This window comes from Parambassis ranga, chromosome 15 (genome assembly GCF_900634625.1).
Source record: "Parambassis ranga chromosome 15, fParRan2.1, whole genome shotgun sequence".
Taxonomy (NCBI): Eukaryota; Metazoa; Chordata; class Actinopteri; family Ambassidae; genus Parambassis; species Parambassis ranga.
In genome coordinates, this window is record NC_041035.1 from 14997330 (window position 1) to 15024411 (window position 27082).

General features: G+C 40.4%; 4 protein-coding genes across 11 annotated transcripts in view; 2 read left to right on the plus strand and 2 right to left on the minus strand.

Moving 5' to 3' along the window:
* The first annotated feature begins 906 nt into the window (after positions 1 to 906).
* Positions 907 to 5536, plus strand: rab23 (RAB23, member RAS oncogene family). Its single transcript, XM_028423753.1, has 7 exons — positions 907 to 1382; positions 2833 to 3039; positions 3438 to 3523; positions 3790 to 3946; positions 4026 to 4108; positions 4196 to 4288; positions 4368 to 5536. The coding sequence occupies exons 2-7, from the start codon at positions 2885 to 2887 to the stop codon at positions 4499 to 4501; spliced, it is 708 nt and encodes a 235-aa protein (XP_028279554.1). The 5' UTR covers positions 907 to 1382; positions 2833 to 2884; the 3' UTR covers positions 4502 to 5536.
* Positions 5537 to 7108: 1572 nt separating this feature from the next.
* Positions 7109 to 9219, minus strand: bag2 (BCL2 associated athanogene 2). The gene is made up of 3 exons (XM_028423754.1): positions 8911 to 9219; positions 8488 to 8597; positions 7109 to 7936 (listed from the first exon to the last, which is right to left on the minus strand). The coding sequence occupies exons 1-3, from the start codon at positions 9030 to 9032 to the stop codon at positions 7542 to 7544; spliced, it is 627 nt and encodes a 208-aa protein (XP_028279555.1). The 5' UTR covers positions 9033 to 9219; the 3' UTR covers positions 7109 to 7541.
* Positions 9220 to 10689: 1470 nt separating this feature from the next.
* znf451 (zinc finger protein 451) lies at positions 10690 to 18325 on the minus strand. 2 transcript variants are annotated; one of them, XM_028424261.1, is made up of 13 exons: positions 18193 to 18325; positions 17366 to 17429; positions 17124 to 17207; positions 16924 to 17037; positions 14402 to 14513; positions 14097 to 14247; positions 13876 to 14002; positions 13595 to 13751; positions 13041 to 13188; positions 11486 to 12936; positions 11352 to 11408; positions 11172 to 11237; positions 10690 to 10838 (listed from the first exon to the last, which is right to left on the minus strand). In XM_028424261.1, exons 2-13 carry the CDS (start codon positions 17423 to 17425, stop codon positions 10798 to 10800), a joined length of 2568 nt encoding a protein of 855 aa, XP_028280062.1. In that variant the 5' UTR covers positions 17426 to 17429; positions 18193 to 18325; the 3' UTR covers positions 10690 to 10797. The 2 variants fall into 2 exon arrangements, with proteins under 2 accessions (XP_028280062.1, XP_028280061.1); XM_028424260.1 differs by having other exon boundaries at positions 11337 to 11408.
* A 1258-nt stretch (positions 18326 to 19583) lies between these two features.
* Positions 19584 to 27082, plus strand: part of dst (dystonin) — an 84369-nt gene continuing 76870 nt past the window's right edge. For 3 of the 7 annotated variants that reach the window (XM_028423811.1, XM_028423817.1, XM_028423812.1), the window contains exons 1-2: positions 23483 to 23560; positions 23839 to 24052. In XM_028423811.1, the coding sequence (XP_028279612.1) occupies positions 23549 to 23560; positions 23839 to 24052 (226 nt within the window). In that variant the 5' untranslated portion in view covers positions 23483 to 23548. Of the gene's footprint in view, positions 19765 to 20064; positions 20097 to 21138; positions 21328 to 23482; positions 23561 to 23838; positions 24053 to 24959; positions 25155 to 26093; positions 26128 to 27082 lie in introns of those variants that run through there. The other 4 variants (XM_028423813.1, XM_028423818.1, XM_028423809.1 and 1 more) reach the window with 3 other exon arrangements.

A 27082-nucleotide genomic window follows, 5' to 3' on the forward strand; every position in this document is an offset into this window, starting at 1 on the left:
CCTCCGGATTCACAGGAGCTACTTGTTGCTTTATGCCACATTTGGTTATAAACGTACACAAATACAGCGCAGTACACTGAAAACAACAAATTAAAAGAAAACCGCAGTGTGAAGAAAGGTCTCTATACTTACAAACAACAAAAAACTACTTAAGCAGAGCCGTACCACCACTTTCTAGTTTGTTTAGACTGTGAAGTAACTACAATAAACAGGCATATCATATTAATACTGTACGGTGTTTATAGACTGTGAATGAATTGAATCAGGAGCTAAACAAACATGGTAAAATCAGTAACCTGAAGCATTAGAATCTGCTTTATTTATCCAAACATTGTTAACAGAAAGAGATACAAAAGATATAAAAGAGAAAATGCAACAAGAAGGATTTAGTGTAAAACTGAATTGACATGGGATTAATAGCGACTCTCTGGCGCCACCTGGTGACAGAAGCTGCTTTCTTCTGTATTTTACTGTGGTTTGAAAAGCAGAATTTTCATTACATAATCCATACACATTCACATGTTCAATACACTGACGATATACAGCACATATATGAACAAAAAAGACATCAATCTGTTACACAACTTTTACATCAAAACAAAACAAAGATAGTTTGCTCGTATCAAGATATGTGATTCAACATTGTACACAGTTAGGAGGTGCTTTGCAGTAGAACACAAACAGTAAACACGCCACATTAAAACCTTGAGTATGTCATTAGAGAAGTTGGTGCTGTTTGAATGGGAGTCAAATGGAGTCTTTTTAGGGCCAGCCCCTGTCGGTCAGGAGCGGTAGTGCACCCCAAGCCACTTCCGCATTGGCCTCATTTCTCAGCCCCGCTGGTTGCTGATTGGTCCTTTACGTCTATGGCACACTGCAGCATTGACTGTCGTGACTTAAGAACTACAAATGATCCCAAGAGCTCCCATGACAAGACGTGCTGTTTTACGCCGACTCTCTTGAATTGTGCACTCTTTGGCTCTGCTGCTTAGCAACAAACATTAGCGAGCTAGCCACTTGCTTTGGCTAGCTTCAGGCGCAGCGTACCTAGATGATATATAGGCTTGCTGATAGATAGAAATGCACTTCCTTCCCGTAAACGTCATACATTTTTCCGACGTTAGATCAACTTTATCTGACTTATATCTGAAGCGTTAATTAGCGTCTGCCTGTACTCATCAGGTAGCAATCATTTACGGGCGGAGCAGAGGGCTCCATTTCTTCGGGGAAAGTGGCTAACCTTAGCTAGGTACCCTTAGCAGCAGAGTCACCAGCGTCTCCTCTTGCCACGGAGAAGAGCACAGGGAGGCAGAAGATATGTGATTGTTGGCGAGCTGATCTTTAGCGGATCGGATTCTGGCGGATGAATCCTCATTTTACAGGTAGGAAATTGCACACTTATTTGGTTTGATCTGTTTTTATTTCTTTTTAAATGACCACCATTTGTTTCAGGCAGCTTTTATGGACTATAGCAGCAGCAGGAGCAGCTCAGTTCTTATAAAGACCCAGCTGTCAGCTATTCAACAGGTCTCATCTTGACCAGACTAAAGTAAGATCGTCCAAATTAGAAAGAAAGAGCAATGAAAAGTTGACTTAAATCACCGTACAGAGTTTGAAAGTCCTTAACACAGCTGTGGTGAGGATTAGCAGGATTGGGTAGCTCAGTTAATTGTCAGTGAATTATAATATTTTTATACAGTCTGTTTTTAAATTATGGGGTTTAATATGGCCCGCCTCGAGGCCTGGACAAAGTAACGGTGAAGATGAGTCACTGTCTAGCAGAAGAGGTGTAACTGAACAATATGTGCATTGCAGTACATAGAGTACAAAGCCAACATTTGTCTGGTGTCTCTAAAATATGTACAACCTGAGTGGACTAATGTGATTGTAGCTGGGAAAATATGATGAGCAAAACACTCTCAGATGTAGATAGTGTAGTTGTCCGTGCATGTGTTGAAAATAGCTTATGATGGAAAGCTGCCATTTTCAGCAGTCATTCCCAAGTATTTTAGGAATGACTGTGGGCTGAGCAGAAAATGTGAGGTATAAAACAATAACACAATGATAAGCAGTGAGCACTGTTCACTGTGAATGTTAGGAGCATAATATTGCAGATTCATTTTTTAGTTATGATCAACACTTTTTCCAAATTTATATCATGCTGTTCTGTGGTCTGGTGTCAGGCGAGTTGAAAGTAAGAAGAAGGTCGTCACTAAGAAAGAGAAAGTGATTGCTGAGGTGGCATATAAAATGAATCCAGGAGAATCTCTGAGGAGGAGCAGTCTGTTTTATTTTGAGCCACGGTTGGCTTGCGTGCTATGACAACTGATGTATCACACAGCTCAGTTATAGTGGATGAATAATGGCATCTACAGCTTTACATTATGTGATTAACATTCAGACAGGCTGTTGGAAGCCACAGCAGGCTGTCAGTGTCCACTGAGAACAGCTTTCCCACAATATGTTGTTTAGTATTGTGCTCAGCCGCTCTACGCATATAGCAGCAGAAGACCCAGTTGCTATGTGGAGTCTGCTGCTTTCAGGACTAATGGAAGAATAAACATGCGGCAGCGCTGCTACAGTTAGTTCAATGTGCAGCCTGTTTGTAAATGCATTTAGTGAACGTCTTGTTACAACCTGTTGTGCTTTGTCATATATTTTTATGTTTATCAAACTTGACATATAATAATGATTGATAAGCTAAGTAGAAGGAGCTCTTATATGTAGATGGCTTTGTTTTAGTGATTGGTTTCTCTTAGAACCTAATTCTGAGTCACACTTAAATGTTTTGTACTTTTTTTGTGGTGGGTGCATGTGCTTGTGTCGCATCAGTGAATCTATCCAGTCAGTGTGGAACTGAGGAAGCCAGCCAGACGTCACCACCATGTTGGAGGAGGACATGGAAGTGGCCATCAAAGTGGTCGTAGTTGGCAACGGAGCTGTTGGCAAGTCCAGTATGATTCAGCGTTACTGCAAGGGTATCTTCACCAAGGACTACAAAAAAACCATTGGAGTGGATTTTCTGGAACGGCAAATACTGTAAGCAGCTGATTTTGTGCAGGTTACTATTTTGTCTCAGCTTGTTCCAAAAATGACTTGAAACAACTGTAACTTCATTAATAGCTACTTGTTTTATCCACAAAGAATCTTTGCAGATCTGCTAACACTGCATCAATGTTCACATTTCTTTCTAATGGCAGTTGTTGGTGCTATATTCATGTGTAGTCAGTCAATGTACACTTAGAGTGCATCACTCAGGGTTCATCCTATGCAAGTAGACCTCAACAAGTGTTCTAAGAACTATTATTGTCCTCAGTTGCTATGGTGCTGGCACAGGAAAAGAGGTTACTTCCTCCAATAATTATAGGAACTATTAAAAAAAAAAACTACTAAGTTGCAAAAAAAAATAATGTTCTTCTCTGTGTTCACTGTTTTAGCGTAAATGATGAAGAGGTTCGACTAATGCTGTGGGACACTGCTGGGCAGGAGGAGTTTGACGCTATTACCAAGGCCTACTACCGTGGTAAGAGTTCACTACTGTGACAAGTAAAACTGCTGACCTCCTTCACCACTAAGGGAAATGTGCTATTTATTAGAGTTTATGGCTAACTTGCAGCAACATTCATGAACAAGCGTGTGTGCACATTGTGAACATTGTGTTTGAGCTGAAAAATGAATCTGCAGTACGGCTGTTTAATTGATTAAATGTTTTTGGACAGATCATATTTTTATCACACTGAAGTCACTGGTGAAAACATAATAAATATTGCTGTGTGTCGATCCTTTCAGGTGCCCAGGCATGTGTGCTCGTCTTCTCTACCACAGATAGGGATTCATTTCAAGCGATTGACAGCTGGAGGGAGAAGGTGGAAGCAGAAGTTGGAGATATTCCCACGGTTCTAGTGCAAAACAAAATTGACCTCCTTGAAGAGACTGTTATAAAAAAGTAAGTCAGTGTTGAAGAGGGATGTTGACGACTTGGTTGTTGTGAAAACAGCATGACTTATTATTTACCTGCTTTGCAGTGAGGAGGCAGAAGCTTTGGCTAAAAGGCTTAAGCTGAGATTTTATCGTGCTTCGGTGAAAGAGGACCTTAATGTCACTGAAGGTAGGATACAACAAAATGCTGGCAGCTGGTCTAAGTGTCAGTGTGGATGTTGCTGTCATAACAGTTCTGCTGCTGTTCCTCTTACAGTTTTTAAATACTTAGCTGAGAAGTATCTCCAGCGACTCAAACAGCAAACGGCAGAGGAGACTGAGGTGGTCCACACAACGAGCAATAAAATAGGTGAGGAGTCTCTCTCCACATTATCCTTCATACCTTTTAGTTTAGAGTCACCTTAAATATCAATTCTCTTTTTCCAAAGGTGTTTTTAATACCACAAGTAGTAATGTCTGCAACCAGAACTCCAGCAACGGCAGAGAAGTCATCACTTTGAGACCTAACAAACAGAGGACCAAGAAGAGTAAGAACCCTTTCGGAAGTTGCAGCCTACTCTAGAAAAACTGATTTCATTCTAGTGACTGACTTTTATTTTGAAGAGTAGATCGGTCATTGTTGTATTCAGTGGAGGTAGCCTCATTTAGACACCAAAGCCCACACAAAGTGGGAAATCTGTACTATAATACTACAATGAACTCATGTTTAATCTGTTTGTTTGCCCACATTGATGGTTCTATATTTCCTTGGATTGCGCCTTGGTACTTCCATCAATTGTCTACGCACAAAAGCTGTCAACAATTGCACACACTCAGTCCCCCTGGTGGTGGCATATTTTTTTTCCTAACGAGGACACATGATATGGGTTGTGCTCTGCATTTTTTTTTTTCTGCAAATCATGCTGAACGCCAGTTGAAAATCTCCTTCACCTGGTTACTAAAATGGAGATATAACTTCTTCTAGATGTTGCTATCTTAAAAAGCTCATTTGTGGGAGCTGATGGGTCAACAATCACGATAGAGCTGTGATAGAAAGCAGTTCCCCTACACAGTGTGACTGACATATTTGGCAGTAAATCAAGAGTTTCTATGCTTATAATAAGGGGGTGTCAGTCCAGCTTGAAGAGTAAAGAAAACACTATATGGACACACTCACTTAGGAGAAAGACGATTCTCTAATAACTAAGGTTTTATCTGCGATGCTTTCGTCTCAGTTTTTTTCGCTTGATGTACAAACACTAATCAAAACAATCATCAAACATTGCTCATTCCTCTGTTAGACATTTCAGCTCTGCAGTATGTTTGCATGAATTGTAAATGGGATCATCTTGTACCATATTTTTGTAACTGTAAACACAGAATATAGTTCAAACTACCCTGTTAAACTCAGAGTTTAAGCTCTGCGCAGAAGTATTTTTGTACGAAGCACAAACAGTGTTGAGTGATATTTTGTGCCAAATTTTTTCTTCTTTCTCAGCTGTGGTTAATAAATATTAACAGTGCAGTGATCTGGATGTAACATTGAGTTGATAGAATGTGCTCCTTTGTATAACCAAATATCAATAACCACTGAGAGAAATAAACATAGTAAAGATAATGGTACTCTGTTCTTTGAATTATAGCTCAAGTTACAATCACTTACAGTGTTTTTTCTTTTTCCTGATTTAGCTTAACTTTAATGTAGTTGGACACAGGTCATTGGTGTTCACTGTCTGCCTTCACAGATGTGATACACTAAACATGGTACCAGATTGTGAAGTGTATTTTCTTTTTTTTTGGCTTGCCTTTGTAGTATTTTAGTAATTTCTGCTTTGTACATTTCTCATTTTTAACTGGAGAAGGATAAAGAGAAGGTTCAGGGAGTTGAACAGGCTGCTCAGTAGTGTCTGTGCCTGTGGTATGGAGCCCTGGGGAGAATGTAAACCATTGTTCTCTGACAGTATCAACAAATGTAGACCATCAGGACTGGATATTTTGCTTGTGTGTGCCTGAATATGCAAGAAATTCACATGAGGATACTCCCAAAGTAACGCTGAGTCTCTCAAACAGCTAGCTGCCTCAAGCCTTTTTTTGTTTCCAATGTTCATTTTCTAGAGGACACTGGTTTACTAAGCACAAAATAATATATAATGACATGGATTAGATCTCCCTATGAGTAGTTAGAGTTGTAAGTATTTTACATGGGGGTAGAAAACATCTGGGATTACACGTACATGCATGTTTTTATCTTTCTAAAAACATTTTTTCACATGTCTTATTATGAAAAGGTGCTTAAAATGCGTTCCACAGTTACACCACTGGTACCAATATTGTGTCACATATAGTCAAGCTTAGTCATTTTGGTTGTGTTGTTAAGAAGAAAAAAGAAAGTGGCGCATGCAAGCCTTTGTTCCACATCAGTGAATGTTCAGCCATGCCTTGTCTGTCTTATGTTTACATCCTTCACCAGTAAGCTTTTTATTTTCTATAAATTTCTCTATAATTATTTGCAAGCCTTCTCTTATTTGTAGCACTGTGTGTACTTTGTATGGAGTTAGCGCACTTTATCATTCAGATCTAACCATACTCACACGCTGTCACTCAGGTGTAGTATTCTTTGTGTCTTATTTTTTTAAATGTGAATCCATAAAAAGTTCATATACAAACCAACATCATATGCTTTCAGTCTGACAAAAACGACTCTCGTTGCTGTTTTGTTTTTACTAGTGTGCCACACACTTAAGTCATTATCTTATTACATTTGGGAGCTAATGTTCGATGGCAATCTGACATAAATAAAACTTTTTTTTCTTGGGAATCTGTTGTGTTGTTTATAATTCACACTTCTCTTCTGATAATTTTTTTTTCTCACTAAAACATTTGGCAGGAGAACAAGTTCGACACAGACTGTAGATAATCTCTGAAATGTAAACAGCAGTGTAAAAAGACTATGGTGCCTGTATCCATGTCAACTGTGCATGTTAATAAATAACCTAGTTCAGACTGACTTTTGGAAAGTTTGTCGAGTCAGCTGAAACTCCATATTCTGAGGAAGGACAGGTTTACAGCTGAAAGCCTGAAAGTAAGACCATAAACCTTGGATGTTGATTGATCCAATTGACCGAGAATAGTTTGAGTACTGGTTTAACTTTCTACTGCATTCACGTGAAACATTCAAAGGAATCTCAAAGATGTATTAAACAATGTTTTATTATTTATTATTAAAAATGCCTCGTGCATATGAACCATAGCCAGCACCCTGACTGCTATCACACAGAGAGGTAGTGTGTGCAAACCCTTCACCAACTCAGAAAACCACAGGGTTGGATCTCCTGTTGGATAAAGCAGTGTGAACAATGTGAACACTTAAGTGCTGATATTTTCTAATTAGGTCCAAACCATGGTGCAGCCGATCTGCTGATCCACATATAGCTGGTAATCAGCATTCTATTAAATTGTGACCAAACTTCCAATGGAACACGTGCTATATAAACAGGCATAGTATACACATACTGACTCTGTAATTTGAATGTAGAACTTGGTACGTTTTTGCTTTAAGATCCAGTATTGTGTACACTCATGAGTTTAGTGACACTGCAGACTGGTGTGGAGCTTTGCTGATGTTACTGACTGCCATTGAACTTTACTTGCTCTAGTTTCTGGTGATCCATAATCTTGATGTTCTTTTCAGCATTTTCTGTGTTTCTCAACAAAGTCTCCAGCCTCCGCTTGATCTTCTTCTGGTCCTCCAGAGCGCAGCTGATCACTATGGCCTGGAACTTCTGGTCAATGGGAACAGGCGGTGCTTCTGTGACGCAGGCGGCGTGCAGCGCCAGCAGCTGGTGCCGGCCACACTCCATGTCGTTCAGTAACTTTTTTACTATTTCATCTATTATGGTGGTGGCTTTGCGCAGAGCCTCCTCCTGCTGAGGGTTTCTGATTGTGCCAACTGAAACCTCCACAGATAGTGTCCGGCCCATAAGGCGGTCTGCAGTGAGAGCCAGCTCCTCTCTCTCACCTGGAAGATACGAGACAATACATCAGAGCAGCAGCTTTAACGAGAAAAATCAAGTTGTTTTGAAACATTTCAGTCTTTGTACATTTGCTTTCTTCCCTTATTTATGTTCAGTGTGGCTAAACCTCAGTGAATCACTTCAATCAACCCTTTATTGAACTCTTTAAATACATAAACAAAAATTTCTAGTGTGAATAAATTTCATTGTGGAGAAAGAAAATGGTTGGAGAGCCAGCCAGCAAATGATCAGGGGTCTGGTTTAACCTTTGGCCCTTTGGCCCCTACACTATCCTGGGTGTTAACTCCCAAACCTCTCTTTAAAGTGTCCAATGTTGCACACTGATGGCCGTAAGGGTGGTTGTGTGAATACACACATAAAGTCATTCTGGGTGGAGCACATCTTTGAATCTTTGAAAGCATAACCTCACTGGATCACAATGTTACAGTGACATCACCACAAAGAACAAAAACTACAAGAACTCAGTGAAACTCTGCGTCTATCAGTGTCTGACGTGTGTTCTTATACTGTATGCTGATACTGTACGGATCCTCACCAGCACTTATGTTGCGCATTTCTTGGCTGCTCTGTATGGACTGAATCATTTCCAGGATGCACTCCCTTTCCTGCTCCATGGCCGATGCTGCTTCGCGTAAAGCCTCCACCCTGCAGAGACAACAAGTGATCATAACGGTCCTAAGCACCTCCGTTCACTGCACAATAGGCTGCTGTTACTATGAGGAGATAAACTGGATGATAAAGTTCCTGTGAAAGGTTGTGTTGTTGTTTTTTTTTTATCAGTCTTGCTCACCCACCCCCACTGTGAGCATAAACATGTTTCTACAGGCCCCTTCTCTCTTACAACTAGGTAAAATCAGTCAGAGTAATGATAAGAGATGAAAGCTTGATAACAACCAACAACACTTCGACAGAGTCTCTGGTGTACATAATGTACATAAAGCCTGTTGCTTAACTGTACCTTATTTCCAGCTGATCCAAAGTTTCCAGCAGCCGTCCGGAGCGATCTGCCATGGACAACGTCCTGCTGAACCTGCTGCACGAAGCATCGTTCATTTTTGCTTGAATTTTTGCCTGCGCCATGATAGTAGAATTCCTCTTCTTATTATTATCGTTAATATTATTTACTATGCTCACTCCCGGAGACTTAACTCAGACGCGCACCCCTCGCTCTGCTCCGTCCCGCTGACTGAAGCTCCTCCGGCTGCCGCGGCGCCCCTGGGACATTTCCTAACATGGGCTGCAACTTCCTCCCCTCACGCCTCATAGAAGGTTCCCGAGAAGAAGAGAATGTATTTCTCAATGTCAGGGACAAGTGGTTCCTGGAGATAGTTCCACGAATCTAGAGGTCAAAATAAACCCATTAAAATGTTTTTTTGAGTTTCTCTTTCCAAACAAATGGATCTGTAGTATTCATATAGTCCAGTTTTAGGATATCACATTTAAATTTGTTTCATTTTAATTAATTGCAGCAAGTACAAAACTAAATGCAACACTGCTAATGGCTATGTTTTTCAAACAGCTGGTCAAACAAAATGGTCAGAGGTGGAATCAGAAAGGAGATGCAGCACCCAACTGTTCCTCAAAAGCATCAATTTAAATATAGAAAGATGCAGCAGATTATCTCCACTAACGGTTTTTTCATGTTATTCATTCTGCTGCAAGGCCTCAGCCTCAAGTGGTCATTTTGAAGAGCTGCAGTTTTGTCACTTCATGTTGATTTTTCCATCCCCATGGTGCAGAGTTCTACAAAACAGTGACAGCATTTACATGCATGAGTAACCTGTAATGATTGCCTTTTGCAGTGCACACCTTATTCTGGTTTCAGTAACAAAGACCTCTTAGAAAAACTTGAAAATCTTATCCAGGTTCCTGCACACTCTCTGCTTGTAAAAAAACATGGAAGGACAACTGTACATCTACTCTTATCCTTTGAGGTCATGTTTTATCCCAAACAGCTGGACTCAGTGTAGTTTTCTGTATATGTTTTTTACTCATTGTAAATGCCATATTCTGGATATGGTCAAAACTAGGATAAGACACATATGAGAATTTACCAGTGACTGAGAGAACGACCCAGGAAGCGCCACCTCTGACACTGCAATTAGACACTATCTGTCAAATTTTACAATCACCAAGAAGGTTCAGTGCAAATTAACTTGTTCCATTAGTGCATAAACACTAAACAGTTTACCTCCTGGGCCACAGGCTTCAAGCTATTTTTGAAAAATTGGACAGTTTCCTCAGCTCTAATAGAACCTACTTCAGAAGGAATTAGTCACCCACCAATTACAAAACAACAGAAAGAGAATGTTACCCGTTAGGCAGTCTGGAAAAAAAATAATGGCTCTGACTTCTGAGCAGCATTGTTAAGTCAAAAAGATTTTTTTTTTTACCAAAGAATAATGTTATTGTATATAGTGTATATACCACCTATTGTAATAATAAAGGCAGCAGCAGCTCAGGAAGCACAGGTGCATACAACACATCGGACTTCTAGGCTGCAGTGAAAACAGAGACTGCAACTGGAGACACAGTTGGCAGTGAGGTCACAAGTTCGGCTACGGCATCTTGCAGCGTCATCGATGCCATCTATAGCACATGTGTCGACACACATAAGTGTTAAGTCTCTGCAACAGAAGACTCTGCATAAATCAACCTCAAACAGACCTTAAAATGTAATCTACTACAGTCACTACAGTCGAATCTAGAAGGCACCAAGAAGGATGTAGCAGAGATATTAAAATAACAAACATTTATTTAACGTATTCTGAGCACATTTACTTTGTACAAAACATCTCATTATAATGTTCAGTGAATAGCATGTCACAAACAAACTCCCAAGTCCTCAGTATTCCAGAAGACTTCTTTTAAGTGCTTCCTCCAACTCTGTTAAAATAAAAACGCAGCAGAATTACAATCTGTCCAACAGCATGTCTACAAGAAATGTTCATTTTAGTCAAGTGTGTGAAAATCATTTTACATGTTCACAAGTTCAAAGCAGATATATAAACTTCATAAACCTCAAGGCTCTTCCAGGAATGAACACTGCCACACCGAGACAATTTCAGTGGATGAACAGCAGGCCACAGGAAAACGTTAAATTTGTTTTGGGGACAAACTCTCTTTAATTACCCTCTAATATTTCATCATGATCATGTTAATCATCTACAATGACATACAGCGATCTCAGGGAATATCACATTGACCACAAATACATACCTGATGACTCTCTTGCTTCTTCTGCACTCAAGGACAGTGCGTGCTTTATTTCATCATCCGACTCGCCTGTGATAAAAATACAATTAATCACAAATGTTAAAATTCCAATTGTGTATACATTTATGTTTTTTTCCCTCTGGTTTGACCAAAATTTTCACTGCCTACTTTCATGCTTTTCACCTTCGTTGTTGGCTTGATCGCTGTGCAACAACTTGACCAGTGTTTCATCTTCAACCTCTGCATATGACATAAAACCAGAATTAAATACAAACATCTGCAATAAATGTCATTTTTTGATTATTTATTAGATTTACCAATGTTCTCTGGTTTGATCTCTGCAGTGGTGGACTCTGCTTTCATGTCTTTCCTACAGGTCCTGGAGCTCATACAGGGTTCCAGTGTACAGTGCTGAGAGTGATAGTGTTTATGGAAACTTGGTACACCCATAAAACTCTCCTGGCACATTTTGCATTCCACGTCAAAGGTTTTGTCCAGGTTCAAAGCCGTGTGTGTCGTGTTGACATGAGTCTTCATCTGTGCATAGGATGGCACAGATACACTACAAGGAGTACACACGTACTGACATTTTCCTTCAGCAGACAGGTTCCTCATGCATCGCGTGTATGTAGCTTTCAACTCCCCTTTGCCCTCTTCTGAACCCAGGCATGGGCAGGTCTGAGTGGTGCTTTCAGCAGCAGCAGCAGCAGGCTGAACGACCTCAGTTTCGTTCATACAATAGTAGTCCCTACTATGAAGGCTCTTGTAGTGCTCTAAGAACTCGCTCTCAGATTCAAACGGCATGCTGTCGCAGAGTCCACAGAAATGAGAGCTCTTTATCTGCCCGTCATGCTCGTTCACACAGTGTCTTCGAACAGTGGACTCTTTAAAGAACTTCTGTGGACAATGTCCGCAGATAAATCTCTGAAAGCTGTGACTGCTAATATCACTGCAGTGTTTGGAGACAGCTGCTTCAGAATCAAAGACATCCTCACACATCCTGCACATCCATGTCTGCTCCACTGTTTGAGAAGAGGCCTCTGCTGCATTCTGCTTGATCTTGGTTACAGAGGATGAGTGCAGATTGACTTTGCTGCTAGTGGACGGCTTGGCATCGAGGTCTATGGTAAGCTCCTCAGGCACTTCTTGTTCAGTGAAGTAGGTGTGTCCATGGTGAGCTTCTGACACATGTGCCAGGATATCCTCATGACGAGGCATTTCCACTTTGCACTTACGGCAATAAAAGAGGAAGTTGGAGAGGTGCGCTCCTCCATGAAAGCGGCTCATATGCAGGCGGGTAATGGAAGACTCTCCCATGTGTTTGCCACAGACACCACACTGATGGAAAATCTGGTTCACAGCCAGGAGATGCTGACTGGCCGTAGCCTCCTCTGAGAACTGTAGACCGCACTCGCAGAACCATGCTGTTGCTATCTTTCTGCTGCCGGTCATACCTAGTCTCTGCCTTTTGGCCGGAGATCCAGCACAGTCACTCCTGTTCTTGTTTCGTTTTTGAAAAGATGTCCCAATACTTGTGAACTGTGCCTCTTGAATTTCACTGAATCTGCAGTGCTGAAGCAGTGCCTTTGCCATTGTTTGGTTGACCTCAACACAATGCTGTGTTGATTCTTTGTGTCTCTCAATGTCAGCTTGGCTGAGGAAGACTTTACTGCAGAAAGAACACTGCCCTTGCACTTGAAACTGCTTCATTACTTGGACTATTGTTTTGTCAGCCTTGGCGACAGCACACCCCTGTCTGCAGTGGACACTAAAAGAGAAAAAAGATGAGTAGAATGTCCAGTATAAATTTGTAATAAAAAAACTTTCAAACAAAATATGTGTCTATACAAGCACAACTTAAATCAAACATACTTAAAGTGAGCTTGAGCTGCTTGATGTGAGACCAGGACTTTGTGACATAAAGAGCATCGGACACTGAATGTAACATCTTTGCACAAAGTGATGAGGCAGTTCCTAACATGTTGTGGGACAGGAACTGGCAGGGTTCTTCCTCCAGTTTCTGTAAAAGGAGTAGTGAAATGAAATGCACACATAATCCTGCTTATAAAATACCTTGTTGTCTAATTGAGATGCTTTCTGTCTGGTAGTCACTGCAAACACTAACACCAAGAAAGTAGATCACATTACTCCAGTTCTCAGGTCTGTACACAAGGGTTCCTCTCAGAAAGTACATTTTTGAGTACTCTTGTTGATTTGTTAAATATAAATGGCCAGACATTATTTCTGCACTGTACTGTAACTGTTCTATTATATGCTTCTTGTATTCCGTTTTAGCTTTTGTATTGTTTTATTTCCTTTTCTTTGTGTTTTAACATCATGCATTTAATTAATCTTTTCAATATCCATAATGTGAGCCAGATCACACACCCTTACAGACACACATGAGGGCAAATATTTTCTCTTACCATTCATGACGAGTGACTCTGTAAAATGGTTTTTAGCTGACATGTGCTGAAGACACTCATCTCTGATGTTGAAAAGCAGGTAGCAGGCAGGACAGGCAAAGCACACAACCTGTTGATAGGTCTGATCAATACTGTGACTTACAGAACCAGATGACACCTGAAAATCAAAACTCAGCGTTATTACATCAATGCAGAGTTATAGTTATTAGCCACAATTACAAAACAATTGAATGATCCAAGGAGCTGGATATTTCCATAACTCATTCCTTAAGGGCATAAACCTTAGACTCAAGATGTGTCCTCCATGCTTCTTTAGTCGGAAAATACTGTCCACAGGCAACACAAGCAAAGAGCTCAGAAGGACTTCCTTTAAGACTGATGGATGGGTCACAAGGGGAGTGATCAAACCTGCACATAAGATAAGTTGTTCGTCCTTATGAGTACTACAAGAAGTCCAAGAACACTTAAAATGTATACTGATGATGAAAATGTGAGTGATTACCTTTTTAAGTGGCCATCGAGGAGAGAAGCATTTTCATAAACTCGATCACAGTTAATTACTGGACAAGTGTGCCTAGATAAACTGTGACTGGGGAAAGACGATTGTCTGCGTCTTCTTCCAGAACCAGAACTGATCACTCCTGGTTGAAGCCCTAAATAAAATGAAATTTTAAATCAACTCAGTGCTGAAAGTGGGTCATTGCAGCATTACAAAATGACAAAAATATAATACACTAAACAAGAAGGAAAACACTTTGGAAGACATTAGCATATGACAACAGAAGATTTCTAAACTGAAAAATGTACCTGGCATCTTTAACCACATGTCCACACAGTGTTTTGCTTCCTGATTAGTTCCATTTGTAGCACTAAAAGCCAGCTCCTGCTGTCCATGAGCTTTTTGTAAGATCTGCTTCTCCTGAAAGAGACCAAGAGATCACAACATGGTAACTTATCCTACCTTGTTTTTATATCCAGAGCAACTGTTAATTTAAATTGTTATATCAATATATCACACTATTCACTTTCATTCTTGTACCAGGTTGCAGTTATTCTACCCTGCCCACATAGTGGCACTGTTGCTACTAAAATTGCTTCATGTTTGAAAAATCCAAAAAAGTTAGCCTATATTGTTATTTTACATATGATGAGAAATATGACTGCAGCTTATTGAATTGTCAATGAAAATCTACCAGCACAGTCATGTGTTAGTGCTTCAGAGAGATCCTTAAGTGTTACCAAATACTCAGTGAGAGAAGTACCTATTTGCTTTTAATTTTGCCATCGAAATATGGTATTTACATCCCACTATGTAAGTCATGACAGGACCAGCGACAGCGTTGTGCACAATTGGACCGAGTATCGTGTGCAATTAATCGTCAGAAAAACTGTCACCGATTAATATTTGCCACTTATCGTTTATGGAGATTAGTGCCTCGTCATGATGACACATTTTTGTGTGCACGTACTCTCACCATCATCCGCGCACATGTGAGCCCACAATAACAATAATGGCGGAAAACAGTGGTATTCAGTTAAATGATTTGGAGCAGCACGTTCCTAACATAAGTTCAACGTCTGTCACCATAAGCCGGAGCACGAAGAAAGGATTTTTGCTCGTATCAAAGGAATGAACTCCGATCTTTATTTACAGACTCCACAGCAACATAGGAAACATTACAACAGCGAAGTCTCCTCCAGCAGATATTGGAAAGAATTCCACTCAGCTGAGAATCCACGATACGTTTAGTCATTGTGCTGCTTACGACCAAACTAAGCGCTGGAAGAACGTAATGCAGGTTGATTTGCACACACACATTTAAATGTGAAATTGTCCGGTTTGTTTGTTTGTAATGTTTTTTCTGCTGCTGTTCTACAGTACGAGTGAAAACATGCACTAGTCTGTGACATATTCCAGTCACAGGTTCATTTGTACAGACACATTTTTTTAACTTGAAATAATCACTGATGTGACTTTTCTGAACTTATTTGTCCTGTTTAATTTTATTGTTGATATGCACTGCTCTGTGACCTTAGGATAAAGGACAAAGCTACTTTAAATGTTTGCTTCATTATTATTTTGAAGCAGCTTGTGCCTCTGTTATCAATATATATTTCCATGGCTGGTTTGTGCCTAATCACTACTTACCAGCTTAACCTGTTAGAATGAAGTAATTAACTTGACTGATGATTTGTCGGTATCATGCTAGAACACTGTGCCGATTTAGAGTCAAAAACATGTAAGTGCAATTGTCATCAATTAATCGTCAAATTATTCGTTATCGGCTAAATGCCACAATTAATCGTGATTAATTTTTTTTGCCAATATCGCCCAACCCTATGTGAGACTGACTGCCGATGAGTGCTTTGGGGCGGGGGAGGAGCTCATGGTTGCACCCTCTGCTTGTTAAAGGTAGGGTAGGAGATTTCATTCTGATACACTTTTTGTTAAATTTGTGTAACTTCTCTTTACAATCCCATAGCAACCAATTAGTTCGGCATTTTCACATTAAAACGAAGAATATTAATATTCTGTCGAAGCTATAAAATGCTAAAAAACTCAGCTAATCCTCTGGGACGACCCTGCATGGAGTATTGGCTGGTTGTCACTCTCTTCCTGCTCTGTGCACACCAGACAGGTACGTGCATGATGGCCGAAGTCACAGACTTGGGAGGCGTGGCTTCGGGGTGAGCTCCGAGAGAAAGGGGCGTATATTTACTTTCAAAATCTGGCTGACTCTCACTGAGTTTTCAAAATCTCCTACCCTACCTTTAAGGACAGTAACTGCAGAAAGATAACATGCTTTCATGACAGTCTTCTAAAGTCACACAGAAAGTCACTAGCCACATTTGACAAAAAAAGAATTGGGAAATCTCCAGATTTAGCAAGTGAGTCGCCAAGTCGACAACACTTGTCTCCGTGCCAGTGAGAAAAAATGCCTCCCTGCATTACATGATACGTGTCTTGTTGTAGGTTTTTCTTAAACAAAAAATAGGATTCACTGCCCTGCCAGTGTTTACTCTCACTCGCTTTATTTGAACCCCAGGTCTCAACATAAAAACAGCATATTTCCTCCCATCCACTCTTTCACATTAATTTCCCTGAGGGACCTTTCCAAAGGGATTAATAAAGTATATTCTATTCTAAACACCACCACAATGCATATGTCCTGAACAAACAAAACACATGACCCGAACTGTGACTTGTACCAAAAAGTTTGGATTTATTGCCTGAACCGTCCCATGCCCACAGTTCCTTTTTACAGCTTCTTTAGAGGTCATGCCAAAGAAGGTTTGTGCTCCTCTGAGGATGTAACAAGCAGCCTTACCTTGAATGCTCGACATTTATCTGCTCTCTCTTTTTTCCCTTGAGCCACCTGGTGTGCCAGTCTGTCAAGTGTAGATGCAACACGTGCTTTATGGCGGGTGATTTCATCTTCAATCTGCAGTAGAAAGAAAAAGCCCAACATTTTCAGAACACTGGAATTCACGATATCTCAAAGGTAAAATGCCCTGTTTAGTAATTTACCATGACTGTCACTGATGAACACCCCTCATCCTCACTGTTGCTGGACAAATCAATACACTCCAACACTGGTCTGATAGGGCCCTCCTGAAAGAAACAGAAGACACCATCACGTCAGTGTTGTGAATGCACGCCGACAGTCCAGATGAAAATTGCACATTTAGTCCAGTCAATGTCAAGAGACAGAGATAAGGACATTGCTTCATTGATTACTGTTAAATAGATAAAATAAACACATGACTTACTGATACAAACTCCACTTCATCCTCCACCTCATCTTCATCAACATGAGTAGGAGAAGACATTTATCTAAAAAAAAAAAACACCAAACAATTGTAAATTTTGAACATGAATATAACGTAAGGGTCAACGTTTGCTGGTAAATAGGAACAACAGTGTCTCAGCAGCAGGATTCACCTACAGCTGCAACTTTAGCATTAGACCCACTGACAAAACAAGGACAAACACTAATCAGCCACCTGCTTTACCTTTTATTCGCTCACTGTTTGAAACAGAAAAGTATTACTGATGGATCATACATTAAACTTAATGCAACCCCACAGCACACAGAGCACGGTCTGAAATCAGTGTTGATGCAATATACCTGTTGACCAGTGACGGCAGGATTTGATATCCGAGCAACTAAAAAGTCCCCAAATAGACGAGAGACGAAGAAGTTATGCGCCATGCATGGGTTCTATCAAGTTGCATAAATCGCTCATTGATGCAAGTTATTATTTTGCCGCTTATGCGTTATCAGCGATGTAAAGTGTCAACCAGATACACACTTGTCTTTAAGCGTTTTTATTGTCAACCACCATCTTGTTAACGCTGTTAATAAAATTCACAAATACGGGCTCACTGCTCACTAACTGCAATCTTGGACAGTCTTCGAGGGGACACTAAGTAAGCTAATGTTAGCTTAGCTCTCTGACATTTCCGGCAGCAACGGCTTTTTATCCCCCTCTAAACTTGCTAACAAGCTAACGTTTGACTTATCTGAGGGTTCATCGAATGCGGTTTAAATCCACGGACAGTCAACAGACAAATTAAACTAAACATGACGACCTACCGTTGCTGCTTACTGCTCCGTTGACAGTGTGGTTGGTATCTGGTACAACATCCCTGCTCAATGTAAACGCAGCTAGTCTGGGCTGGAGCGTCAGAGGGATCTAGGACGCTCGTTTTATACCGCGGAGTGCGCCGCACGGACGGAGTCACTGGCTTTTGCCATAGAAGAAATAGGCGGTTTAACTCCGCCCGCGAATTCCTAACGTACCCGGACCAAACGAAAACACTGTTGCAGCTGTCATCGTTTTAATTTTGGAATTATAGACTAAATTTAACCATTCACCAAACTTCACTGGAGAAATGGATTAAAATGGCTTCAATAAAATAATAAAAACTAAAATTAATATTAGGGCAACACATTTATTTTACATTATATAGACTGAACAATGAAAAAATATGTATGCATTAAAATATGAATTTATGTTGTAACCAGGCAGCACATATCCAATGTATCTGTTCCATGCAAAGTTTCACACACAGTGATGAGAGCAACAGTTATAATCAGGATTTAAGACAAACTGGTATTCAAGCCACAATAGTATGTTTACCTGAATGATCTGATGCAATCCAGTGCAACCTTCACACAGTTTATAAATGGGGTGGGCAAAATGTAGTTTGAGAATTTATGTATTAGATTGCATCTTCTAATAATCTGATTCTTCTAATAAGGTTCTTCTATTTGTATGTTGACATCCAAGATGCATAAAACTAGGCCTGTGTTGTCTGACATGGACACAACCTGAGAAACAAGGACAGTTGCATATTCTGTTGCATAGGCCTATTCAAATAAAACACATTGTATCTCATGTCACTTTTATTTGCTTAAATCCTTGATCTGTCAGAAGAAAGGAAAAGTACCAGATCATCCAAAAATTGCATAACCATGTTGGATTACATTCAAAATTGGACTGTTTGTCCCTCTCTAATCCTAAATAGGACCCATTGTGTAAAATGTATGATGTACTCATCAGTGCTGAAATAAGAAAAATATATGACTGCACAGTATGTTGGACGGGTGTGCTGTAAGTGCATCAGCCTGCCTGTGTAACCTGCCGTTCTACAGCCTCATCCCTTTGGGCAGTCCACTCTGCAGCAGATTACTGCGATGCTGCTGAATCTGCTGACTCTCCCTGCTGGCCCTGTTCAAAAATAAATAAATAAAACTTGGCGCCTCTGCTGAGTCATGTATTGTACCTCACAATAATGCTATCAATAGTCTGGGCCGGTCCTTTTTTGAATCCACACGCGTTATTGCCGTGTGTGTGATGCTTCACGTATGTCAGTGAATGCTTTTTTTTAAATTCTCATTTCGAGCTTCCAGCGCTAGAACGGCAGGAGCGGAGCCAGCTGTCTGTATGAGGCTGACGGATCTGTCCTATATCTCGCCTTATGATGATCGCTGCGGCGTTTTTGGTGCTGTTAAGGCCGTACAGTATTCAATGTGTGCTGCTCTTATTGTTGCTTTTGCTGGGGACTATTGCGACGATTTTGTTTTTCTGCTGCTGGCATCGCAGACTCCGTAATGGAAAGCATCCAATAAAATCTGTGCTCTCCGGACGCACTAAGAGCCGCGGTGAGTATCGCAGGCCGACCGCATCTTGTCATCCTGACAGCTCATGTCTGTACATTATGATTATATATTAATGCTATATATCTCCTATAGCTGACAACATAGTCACAATCTGACATCTGCAGTTTGAGGCGTCAGACTAGACGTGTTTTTTTAATGGGGATGTAAATGTGCGTCAAGACATTTAAAATGGATTTTTAGTTAAAATAAGTTGATGATGTCTTAAAGGAACGAATACTCGCTGTGTCTTGACTTAAAGCTAATTTTTATATCTCATTGCACCTTCTGTTTTTTGCTTTGTAGTTGGCCTACGAGCGCATCATTTTCGATCAGAGGTAGGATAAACTTTTTACTTTTCTGTTTTGTCATTAGCAGCAGCAGATTATATTATTATTTCAATCTGTTCGAGTCTGATGGAGGGTGTATTGTATTTAAAGTATGTTTTAATAAATGCTTCAGCCCTTCAGAATCAGTTTATTTGGACTTTTTTCAAGCACTGCATGACTATTTTAAGGACCGTGCAATGCGCAATGCGCATGTGTTAGACTATCAATAAATAATGTGGGTGATTTAGCACTTTCTCTCTCACTGAGGTGAGTGTGACCTTTGACTGGTCAGATATAACTATCTTATATGGTAGGAACCTTCTCAATGTTATCGATCACAAGGTAGGCTTAATATTTATCATCATCTTTGGTTCTGTTTGAAAGCATCAAGTTTGGCGTCAGTTGGTCTGTTTCCGTTTTTACGCACAGTGCTTTCAAAATAAAACCAGGATATTTGTTGAATAATTTAAACCCATCTGAGTCACGTGAATACATACAAACGTAATAAAAGATCCGCGATTAACAACTGAAAGTGCTTTATTATGCATATCTTTCCTGACTGATCTTCCCCACAGATCCTGTAATCTAATTAAAACTCTGAACAGACGCTCAGTAAACTCATTTGCAGACAGTGCCACGTAGTTATATCTCTGCAGAGTAGCTACATTACACTGATGCCTGAAAATGGAGCTTTTGTTTTTGTGATTCTCTGAGGTTTTAAAGCCTGCCTTCCTGTGGAGGTGATGTTATTGAACCACAGGACTCAGTATCAAATTCAAGGAGACTACAACAGGGCAGTTGTAAATCTGTGTCCTTGGTCACAAAAAAAGAAGAGTAAAAGTAAGATTCACAGGGTTAAAAAGGGATATTGTTTAAAATGCAAAATTGTATTGTTTTTTTGTCTTGTAGGTCTTGTAGTAATTGACTTTCTAAAAATCTAGGTCAAACGAGCTCACAGTAGCACGCCTCTGAACTGCATGGATCACAGTTATTATTCATAATATGTTTTTAATGTCTCTTGCTGTGCCTGACTTTCCTTCATGTTTCCCAGGGCTTTAGGCACAGTCCACGTCACTCAAGACGGAGCATACATGCACGGGTGACTGAGGAAAAGCCCAGTCTGGTTGAGGTTCCTGAGAGTGAGCCTGATTCATCATCGACTCTAAGAAAGCGCAAAGTCAAGAAGAGAGTGCTGCCAGAATTTTACCAGTCTGTACAGGTCACTCCCACACGTAAACCTGTAGGTATCCTCCCATGAAGTGTATCTACAGTTAATCCTGATGATATGTTTTTGAATGATCTTCTCTACAGGGCCATTGGTAAGGAGGTAAGGGCAGATTCTTTGGCGCGCTTCATCCTTGGCTGTGCTGTCAAAAGGATGGTCTCTTTACAGTTACTGTATGTTATGCATTCCAAGGTGTATTTATAGATACAGGATATCACATGACAAATCAAAAGTAGAGTACATCAAAGTCTGAATTTTGTCACAGATATCTAGCTCAAAAGACAATAAGACTTGTTTTTTTCATAGGCTTTGTTGTAAAGAATGAGGAATCAGGAAGTTTGTGCACCACATTATTCCATGAAATGATCAACTACTATGTGCTATATTTCCTCTATTGATGAACACCAACATTTAAAGAGACGATAATGATATCTGTTCATTTGCCTTGGTAATCCTGGCATGCTTGCTGGAACATGTCCTCAGACTCGCCTCTTTGTTAACTCACCACAGTAACATCTTTATGCCAGTCAATGAATAAGCTGCACAGTACAAGAGGGTGTGTGCCATCGCTTAACATCACTTTCAAATTATGCAGTGGGAAAGTGATATAAAAACATAGAGTAAGTACGCTGTATATATCAAATATTTTAATGTCATGTATTTTTTGTGTTTATCTGTGCAGTGAAAGTCCTTTGCTGTTTAATATCCAGTTCACATGTCAAGCCTTGTATGATGTTTCACCAGACAAAATGGAACATATTGATGAGTGTCCCTCTGCCTGTTAGTAGTGTTGCAATATTGCAGATAACAAAATTCATTATTGCACTTGTCAGCAGACACGATGCATAACAACTTCACCACAGCAGCTATCACCATTGCCTTATGACCTATTTGAATATGTTATCATTGCTAATGTTTTCATTCTTGCTGACATATTTGTTGGGCATGTGCAAAGCGCAACATAACAATAACAATAGTGTTCTGTTGATCTCTTATTGATGGTTTGTCATGTGGGGAAGGTTAGAGCTCAAGGCCTGCATGAACACATTTGTTTTCACCATCTGTGGAGCATCTTTTTAAATGGTCCATAGCAGCAGTGACATCATCATCATCATTGCTGTCAAAATGGCTACCACACAGCCCCCTTTTCAGCTGGCAGTTCTCAAATATGAAGAAACATAAATACATTATATTGATTTAACGAGAGCTGTGTGTGTCTGCTGTAGGTGATATTCAGGCTTTAACAGTGTATCTCCAGCAGAATATTAGGTATTAGCAAAGAATAAATGGTTGAAAGGGATAATCCTTTTAGTAAATGATGGGGGAGGGACTCTAATCTTTCAATTCTTTGTATACTCCCATAAGAATTAAGGTAAAAAAGGAAACATACGAAATGACACAAAGTCTGTGTTTTCTTATTTATAAAGATAAGCAGAGAGCTGATACATATTAAAACAAATCTGCCTTTTCAGTATTTATCCTGATGAAAAGTGCTGAAAAAGCAGCTACCTCAAATTTGAACAAATACACAATCTGGAGTACAGACGTATAACTTAATGCAGTCTGCTGTTTGTTTAAATACTGTTCTATTATAAAGTTAATTTACCCTGCAGGTATACACTCATTTTACACCCCACCTCTCTCCATGTGGACTGTCTGTATTTGTTTTGTTGCTTAACCCTAGGTGTGTCAGGGTGCAGCAGAACATTGATTCATCATTGTACATGAGCAGTTTTATTTAACACTGGGGAGTGCATATACAATTGTGTTTTTCATGCCGGTAAATTCCTCACATCTTGCATACACGGTGCCTGCCATGAAGAACTGTGGGAGCCCCGTGTCCTCTTATTACCCCCCCGCTTTGGAGCCATATGTAGCCACCCAGTAATTCGTGCAGGGATGGCGCTCTAACACCACCGTCGCTGTTGGAGCTGGCGAGCTGCTGTTGTTGGCTATACCGGGTATGACGCGTAGAGACACATGCAGTCTGTTCTCCCATCACTGTGCAGCTCTCTGCCTCGACAGCACACAGCGTACCATCCCTCCAGCTCTCTGGAGATCTGACATCACCTCGCATCCTTAAATGTTCCGATAAAGAGTCGGACGCGTGACCGGAGCATCCCCCCCCCTCCCGACGGGCGTGGCACCCTTTGAAATATGTGACCGAAAGGTGGAAGCTAATAACGCGCTGACAGGATTTGTTTTTTTCTATATTCTTCCAGCCTGACAGGTCTCCATGTACACAGTGGTAAGTCTTATTGTTGACCTGGCGGGGGAGCCAGATACTATTGATTCCTCATTGCCTTTATTTGCTTGAATCTTTTATTGTTTTGGGTTATTGAGAGCTGGTGGCTCATGCGTTCTCACACCTTTTATCATGCGCTGTTACGCACTTTGACCCGCTATAGTAAGGAAGATACGTGTGATTAAAACGCGCCGTATGTTTGTCATTTAAACTGTATCTGTGTGGGTAATCAAGACAAGCATTGTTCCCTTTTCTTTAACCCCATTTCTTTTGTCTCTCAGAGCTCCAGCTCGGGGAACCCTTCCCTTCACTGCTCCATGTCTTCCTCGGCGGATTTCTCGGATGAGGATGATTACAGCGTTAAATCTGGATCTGCATCACCGGCACCGGGTGATACCTTGCCCTGGAACCTTCCCAGACATGAGCGGTCCAAGAGAAAAATCCAGGGAGGATCCGTGCTGGATCCAGCTGAGAGGGCTGTGCTCAGGATCGCAGGTGAGGGAGAGTCTCGTATGTCAGGTTATTAGACAGTGATGTAGGAGAAAACTGCCTGAATATGCTGTTCTATGTGCGTATTAGGCCGGAAGCTATGTTCTTATTATTTGGAAACATAAATCGGGTCTAGAGACGTGTGGCTCGGGTCTTGTGGCACATGTGATGGTATTTTGGTCTGCTGTTATTCTGGATGCCAATTATTATTATTATTATTATTATTATTATTATCCCCTGAGCTATGCATTGTATTGTGTATTTCTTGATCTAGAGAGAGGGAATAAGAGAGATATCACTGGCTTGGACTGTTGTTAGTTTCAGATTTGTTAATGAGGCCGTTAAACGGGTTTTATAGCGTTTAAGTACTTTATAATGATACTTTGACACTGTGTGCCAGATCCTGTGGATGAAGTTTCCCCGCACCTTTGCGCACCTTTGCGCACTTTGCAGACAATGGTGACATCTGCTTGTCAGCATTGCGTCCAAGTTGCTTTAGAGCTTTGGTCCGTGTTACAAACCGGTACCGAGAGGCTGACAGTGGAAGGAGTTTGTTTTGTGCACACTATAAAAAATAGTACAACTCCTTGTATTCTCTTTTAACGTCATATTTTGCTTATTGATATACAGTAGTGCCAACAGTGTTCGTCTGAGTGACATGTACGCACATGCCATTATATTACATATTACTATCACTTCAAATTAGGTTTTTAAACTCGGATTATTTGGGCTAATTGACCGTCTCAGACCGACACTTTTTACAGCGCAGAGCGTCCGGCAGTTCTTCCTATCAATCAGTGAACCCAGGAGAGGAAGTGTCGCCTATTGGTCAGAGCGCAGACAAGGGAGGGATGTAGGGCGTTTCCTTTGGTACAACAACAGCGCCGATCACTCTCACCAGCGCACACACAGACACACACACACATACATGCACACAAACACACACATGCACGTACACACACTCACACGCTGTGTCCCTGTCCGTCGCTGGTGAATGTCCAGTTTGTGAAGCCCGGGGTTATGGCTCAGTACGCACCGCAGGGTTATATGCTTTCGGACGAACAGGAATACCTTCAAGCGTATGAGGATGTATTGGAAAAATACAAAGGTAGGATCATTGATAATTGGTTGTGTTTATGCTTCAAGACGATGAAGAAAGAAATCGTCTGATTGTTGCTTGACAGTTCAATAAATGTCAGCCTGCCCCCTCTCTGTCTCCCTCTCTGCGGTGACTCGCTAGTCTTAGTGTCTTTGCTGTGGAAAAAATAGGAATATTTCCTGCATGACATCACATTTAGGCTGAATTTTAGTATCTGAGACAAAGAGTGTTTATGATTAATAATTTAGGAGATTATTTACCATGTCACACTGAATAAAAAAACATGTTGCTTGAGATATGTCCACAAAAGCAGCTGATATTTAAACCAGTGTATTAACAGAAGAATCAAATATTCAATGAAAGTGAATTATTATTATTTTATTCTGATCAATCTGTGTGTTCTCTCATTGTAGGCAGGGCAATGACATAGCAGGATACAGAGTCAGATTATATCAGTAGCTCCTGTCATGTTTTGCCTTTTAGGTTCTCTCTCATTAATTAGAGTAAATCCATCACACATACAGAGTCGACTTTCATCAGTGTCTGTGTGACAGCTAGCGCTTGACAATGTCATGCTCTCAGGCCAGGCCTGTGGCGCTCTTAGTGTAGCTGAATTCAAACTGACAGCAGCGGTTTTAACTCTTTCCTTACCCAGAAGCAGAAACAAAGTGAAATGACAGAACAATAAAACACTGATACAGTGCTACTATTGTGTTGCATCCTGGCCTGGAGCATGTGCTATCAGCTGTTGAGTGTTTTTTTTTTGGTCAGGAGGGCTAGTCAGCTGTGGTAGAGGGCTTAAACACACTGGAATGGGATCATATGATGAAGCATCATTAGGAATCTGTAGCTGTTGTCTTAAGGCAGAGGAGCAGTGACACACTATAGTCTCTGCTATTAGAGCTACTTAGGATCAGTGTTTGCATATTGATTTTAGACGATATCTGAGCTGTTGCCTGAACAATGAATTTATCAAAGAAGGGTAAGGATGCTTTTTTTCAATCTTTATAATATTTTGCACTTCATGGTGCTTAAAAATGTTGCAGCTAATGATTTCCTTTGTAGTGTCACCTTAACCAGCTCCTCACATTTTCACAAATCAGGATATTTCTTTGAAATATGAATATTATTCTGCACAGAATTATCTCTGGTTCTTATAGAAATTTGCTTGTGTGCTAATCATTTCACCTGGAAAACAGACCTACACCACAGCCATGCCCAAAAAAAAGCTTTTACTGCGGAAGCCAAAGAATTTTAAACATTTATTCACCAGTTAAGGTGAGCGGAAATAGCATCAAGTGTGCAAACACCACAAATAATAATAATAATTTGTTTACAAATGTTGTTGACTGATTGTGTCTGAAAATAATTTGCGTTGAATTTCCATAGAAAAAGTCCAAGTCGTTGGAGCTAAAGGTATAATAGTGTGTGAGTGTAGATGATAAAACGTAGCAAAAATGTAAGTTAATCAAATAATTTCATGCAAACCTTTTATAACATTATATTAGTAGAAAACGTATTTCTGTTCTATTTAATGTTATAAAAGCTCTTTTCTCCACAGTTGAGACATTTCCCTTTGGGTGCTGCTTAATTTCTGCTATGAAGCTCACTGTTACTGGTGTTTTATTTGTATTAGACACGGCTATCACTAAAGCCCCAAGCTTTGCTCCATGTGATGCTAACAAGTATCAAAGGGATGCATTTTGATAACAAAAACACCAACAGTATCCCAGCAAACAGCTAAACAGACCAATATAAACAGCCGGGGGCAGGTGATAGAGGAAAAGGCAGCTTTTTGTTCATCTGTGAATCAATATACAAATTGGTTAATGCCATATTTACATTTATATATCTGTGATATTGTGTTTATGTGGCTGCTTGTCATTTAGTTTCTGACCAGGCTTCTGATGCTGTGTGGTCCAGTGAAAGAAGGAGTG

Coding starts and splice junctions, on each gene's coding strand:
- bag2 (XM_028423754.1), bottom strand. CDS start 9,032: ATGGCGCAGGCAAAAATTCAAGCAAAAATGAACGATGCTTCGTGCAGC. Junction 8,598..8,910: donor TTGGATCAGCTGGAAATAAG/GTACAGTTAAGC, acceptor TTGTCTCTGCAG/GGTGGAGGCTTTACGCGAAG. Junction 7,937..8,487: donor AATGCGCAACATAAGTGCTG/GTGAGGATCCGT, acceptor CGTATCTTCCAG/GTGAGAGAGAGGAGCTGGCT.
- znf451 (XM_028424260.1), bottom strand. CDS start 17,425: ATGTCTTCTCCTACTCATGTTGATGAAGATGAGGTGGAGGATGAAGTG. Junction 17,208..17,365: donor ATGAAGTGGAGTTTGTATCA/GTAAGTCATGTG, acceptor TGTTTCTTTCAG/GAGGGCCCTATCAGACCAGT. Junction 13,752..13,875: donor GGACACATCTTGAGTCTAAG/GTTTATGCCCTT, acceptor TTTGATTTTCAG/GTGTCATCTGGTTCTGTAAG.
- rab23 (XM_028423753.1), top strand. CDS start 2,885: ATGTTGGAGGAGGACATGGAAGTGGCCATCAAAGTGGTCGTAGTTGGC. Junction 3,947..4,025: donor GAAGAGACTGTTATAAAAAA/GTAAGTCAGTGT, acceptor CCTGCTTTGCAG/TGAGGAGGCAGAAGCTTTGG. Junction 4,109..4,195: donor GGACCTTAATGTCACTGAAG/GTAGGATACAAC, acceptor TTCCTCTTACAG/TTTTTAAATACTTAGCTGAG.